Here is a 4,800-nt window from a genome sequence, read left to right on the forward strand (position 1 = left end):
TATTTCCTTGCCGATAAACACGGGTTCATATTAAACAAGTAACGCCACTTTGATAGCCAAAGTCTCACCATTCGCTGTCGCCCTACCACGTTGATTTAGCCAGCCATGTTGATTATCTCCATGAATATGAATATATTGACATATTTGTCCCAATAAATAGGAAAAACAAATCCATAGATATAGTTTAGATAGGTTGGTTCTACCTAACACTCAACAAATTAAACCAGGCTCAAAAAATACAGGATGATTGTGAAGCATCAACTAAGGGTTTTGGCCATCAGACTTGTTCTTCTTGTCCTGCTGAGGGAAACGGCTAGTGCATTTCCGAACCAGTAACGTGTGTACGTCCACCCCTGCAGCTACTTGCAGGATGACGAGTGAAAGCTGATATAACTATGTATGTAGGAGTATTTGATTTACAGATCACCATCCATCGTTAGCTAATAAGAGCCTTCTCGCCAATTAAAAGCAGCCACCAAAGTCGCCATGGTCGCCCTTTGCTGCCGGCGTGGTTGAGGAGCTCCGACGCAGCGCCTTGAGGAGGAGCTTTGCGGCGACCATGGCGAGGCGCTCAGGCACCCAAGGAGATGGCGGCCATGGCAGGTGGCGTTGGGCTCAGGCAGCACCTGCTGCTGGCCTGCGAGATGGCGCGAGCCTCCGACCGGCTTCTCCCATACGGCTGCTCGGATGTGGGATGGAGGCCATGGCGATGCCACCGAGCCTCCCGGCGGTTTCGGGCGCGAGCTGGTGGCCACAGAGCTTCCCAGCCGGCAGCAAAGGGGCAAGCAGCAGCGGCGGCCGGCAACATGCGCACGCAGCAGCGGCAAGCAGAGCGCGCACGCAGCAGCAGCTTGCACAACATCATCCTCAGAAGTTGGCAAACCATCCATCTGCTGCCGACCATGATGCAAAAAACAAGGACGCCCCGCAAATGCGTGTTCAGCAGGTAAGCTCTTCTAGATGTGGTTCGCACTAATAATTTGTTCCTGACCTGCCATTGCTGAAGTCGTGTTTTTCCGCTTATTCTAATAAAAAAAAGGAGGCGCCAAAAAAACTGTGGTGCTTCATAGTCAGAAACTTGATAGCTGTCAAACTTAAATACTTTTTTTCCCTAAATCTATGGTAAATAATGGTATCTTGTTGCATAAATTGGGTTATTAAGTTTTAGATAAGGTAGTATACAGTCAGTTTCACTTATTGAGACAGGTACTTGAAGGATGCATCAAATTATCAGGATAGATCTGAATATGATCAGCATTGGCCAGTTTGTGCCATTGCTATATAGGTCCGTATCATCCCTAATTGGGAAATGGAACCATGATCTGCCTGCCCATTGTGATTCTGTCCAATTATTCTTCAATATTTGTATGTAATAGGCTAGCATCCAGTCATTGCAATTAACTTAAGATGGAGCTTCACAAATTGAAAGGCATAATTAAGCACTCTTTCAGAGTTCTCAAACGTTCAACATAAACTCTGTGTTTTATGATCAGGGGATACACAATATTGTGGAAACAATCAACGTGTGCATCTTTGATTTTTGAGGCTGCAATTTGTAAAGTAGTTATTGTGCAAAGATGGCTTCAGTTTGCAGCTTAGGCATAAGCATTCTTTCAGCATTCTCAAACATTCAATATATACTCTTTGTTTACGATCAGGTGATGTACAATATTGTGGAAATAATCAACAAGTGCATCTTTTATTTTTGCGGTTGCAATTTGTGAAGTAGTTATTGTGCAAAGACATCTTCAATTTGCAGTTTTTTTGGTGTGGAGGGACTCAATAGTTATGTGTTCCACTATATACAATCCATTTGCTTAATAGTATCACATTGCAATTTTCTTTTTATAATGATCTTGCAGCCAAGGAAAATAATGCTCGATCTTCTGGTACATGCCTCGACGTGCCGCTCATCTAGCTGCCAATTTCCTAACTGCCTTAAGGTCAAGGAACTATTTCTGCATGGGAAGCAGTGCAAAAGGCGTGCTTCAGGAGGGTGTGCCCTGCGCAAAAAAATGTGGTACATGATTCAGTTCCATGCCCAAGCTTGCAGAGATTCAGGATGCAGTATGCCAAGGTGCAGGTGGGTTGGCGCGTCTATCATTTGTCATGCTACCTCCACCTCTCTTCTGCATACGCATATAGTATTGCAATCTGGAGTAACACCTGACCACCACTTCTGGAAACTACACAGGGATTTGAAAGACCATCTTAGAAGGTTGCACCAGCAGTCCGAATCCAGGAGAGGGCTGCTGTTAACGAAATGATTAGACAACGGGCAGCAGAAGCTTGGGATGGTTGAACTAGAGGAATCTAGGCAAGACGTTCAGATGGATCTTTCAACTGGAGATGGAAGAAGATGCTGGGTATTCTTCACTGATGATTAACATATGGCTCGGAAGCCTACCTTTTTTCTGAAGGAAGGGTCAATCTCGTTGACGTCATGTCGTCTATTGTTGAAAGACAATGGTTAAGCTGTTTTGTTTCCCCCTCCAATTTAGTTTCTTGTTACCTCAGGAGGGGTATAGTAGGAAGAAAAAGGGAGATGGGGATGTGCACACAGGGCCCTGTTTATTTCTGCCCCCTCCCATTTTGTAGGTCCAATATTTATCTTTATTTAAAAGTATAAAGCAGAGTAAGTAAATCCTGCATCTGTGCCCTTTCTTTCTTGTCAGGAAATGCATGATCCAGTCAGATCATCACATTGGAAATTTTGAATGCGAAAATGCTCGTCTAGTTTGGACGAAGGGAACAGATTTATAATGGTTACTAAAAATTATAGTGTCAGGCTGATTAAATGAATGAAGTCTACCAGATTTAAAATGGTCACTAAAACTTACAGATTCTTCCAAACGATCACCAAAAGCGATAAATCACGGGTGGACATGCAACCACGCGAGGATGGTATCTCATCCATCCGCTGCACAAAGATCAGTGCAGTATTTGTACAACGGGCCATGTATATTGATTTCTTGGCAGTGTATCAATGTTGTATAGTCCATATTCTAACACGGTCAATAAGTGAGAATGCCCCACCACACAATAAGTATGTATGCCCCATCACACAATAATTGTACTGATCCCACATTATTGTTTTAGAGGAGCTAAGCAGCAGCATGCACCACCTTCTGCATTTTCTCCCCATCCTTTTTCCATCAAGCAGCTTCTCTCTCACTCATCCTCCTCCTCCAGTTCATGCATTCTGCTCATCCTCCTTCTCTAGTTCATGCATTCTGTTCATGTGCATAGCTAGCTAGAACTCCTCCATGGAGATACAGGGCTTCTTTTCGAAAAAAATGTAGATGTAGAGTCGTAGCAATACTGCAGTTCATATTCCTCATCCTTTCTTTTTATCTCTCAGTTCTCTACGCCGTAGCATCAGTATTTTATCTCCATAATCTCCTCCAACACCATTATTTTATTGTAGCCGTAGCATCAGTTCATATGTAGATGTAGTGTCGTTCATGTGTTCATAAATGTCCCGGAGCAGGTCTTTAGCATCTTTAGCGACGCCCATGGCAATGAAGTCCCTCTACTCCCACTAGTCAATATAAGTTGAGGTTCATGTCGTAGAGTCGACTGTGCAGATGTATCCAGGGCGAAATAATTAGCTAACACTAGCTCTAGCAGTTTGCCATTCTTGATTCTGTCGAGTGCTAATGTTCTAAGCGCCTAAATGGAATATTTCCATGAAAGTTATTAATCATAATACCGTTGCTATTACCATGTGATTTACTGTTCATGCATTGTGAAATTTTAAATTCCGCCACAGGTTATGAGCAAAACATGTGTGTCCTCTAATCCATACGTGTCAGCCACACTCAGGAGGGAACATTAATAGTTTAATACTCCCTCTGTTCCCAAATATTTGTCTTTCTAGACATTGCAAATGGATTACAACATAGGGATGTATGTGGACATATTTTATAGTGTTGATTCACTCATTTTGCTTCGTATGTAGTCACTTGTTGAAATCTCTAGAAAGACAAATATTTAGGGACGGAGGGAGTACATCCTTAACATACACGATCAATGCCTTGCCGAATCCAAATGCATCATTAAGTGAACGCGGCCCCATACATCTAAATTGATGGCATTCAAGACCTGGACAACGGTCACATGCTGAGGGTCAAGAAGCTGGTGAACATATGAAGCTAGTGTTCTGTCATCACATTGTCAAACAGGAAAAAACAGTAGTATGAGCGAGTGCATATTGTATGGATAGCAAATGACAACCTAAATGAATCAACATTGTCAATGCATGGGTAATACTGCAACATTAACATGAATGCATGTCTCTGATGCATTGATACAACACTACAACTCAATTATACACACACAAAATGAGCTTGGCAAAAACAACCCACAACAAAAACGGCAGGCCACGCTTGTTAAGTGACATTCAAGGTGTGCTGGTTCAAGACAGAGACACGTTTAAACGCCTACCAGCAATGGAATGCCAGAAAAAGCCGTATACATACGAACTTAAAGCTTCTCGGCCCACTCTTTACTCAATATAAGCTTGGCGGCGGAGAGCGGTACACAACACCATAGGGGTTCTACCCACACCTAAACATCAACTCAAAAGGTTGCGCCGGCTCATCCAAGAGGTCAAGCGCGTGCCATGCCACTCGGGCTCTGACGACCCTAGGCCCGCCTGACCTCCACAAGTAGCGCACAGTCAAAGTACGACAAGTTTCTGCTGAGGGCATAACTCAACAAGTCCTAAAGAAAATAAAAAAGGCAATGGCCAGTGGCACTGTCCAAGGCATTGCCACATCGAGTCCCAAGGGCCAATCC

The 4,800-nt window shown here is 43.5% G+C and overlaps 1 protein-coding gene across 1 annotated transcript; it reads left to right on the top strand.

Annotated features, from left to right (window-relative positions):
• Window positions 1-438: 438 nt before the first annotated feature.
• LOC119324931 (histone acetyltransferase HAC1-like) lies at window positions 439-2,596 on the top strand. The gene is made up of 3 exons (XM_037598696.1): window positions 439-946; window positions 1,863-2,083; window positions 2,195-2,596. Exons 1-3 carry the CDS (start codon window positions 560-562, stop codon window positions 2,265-2,267), a joined length of 681 nt encoding a protein of 226 aa, XP_037454593.1. The 5' UTR covers window positions 439-559; the 3' UTR covers window positions 2,268-2,596.
• Window positions 2,597-4,800: the final 2,204 nt, after the last annotated feature.

Source organism: Triticum dicoccoides, chromosome 6B (assembly GCF_002162155.2).
Source record: "Triticum dicoccoides isolate Atlit2015 ecotype Zavitan chromosome 6B, WEW_v2.0, whole genome shotgun sequence".
Taxonomy (NCBI): Eukaryota; Viridiplantae; Streptophyta; class Magnoliopsida; order Poales; family Poaceae; genus Triticum; species Triticum dicoccoides.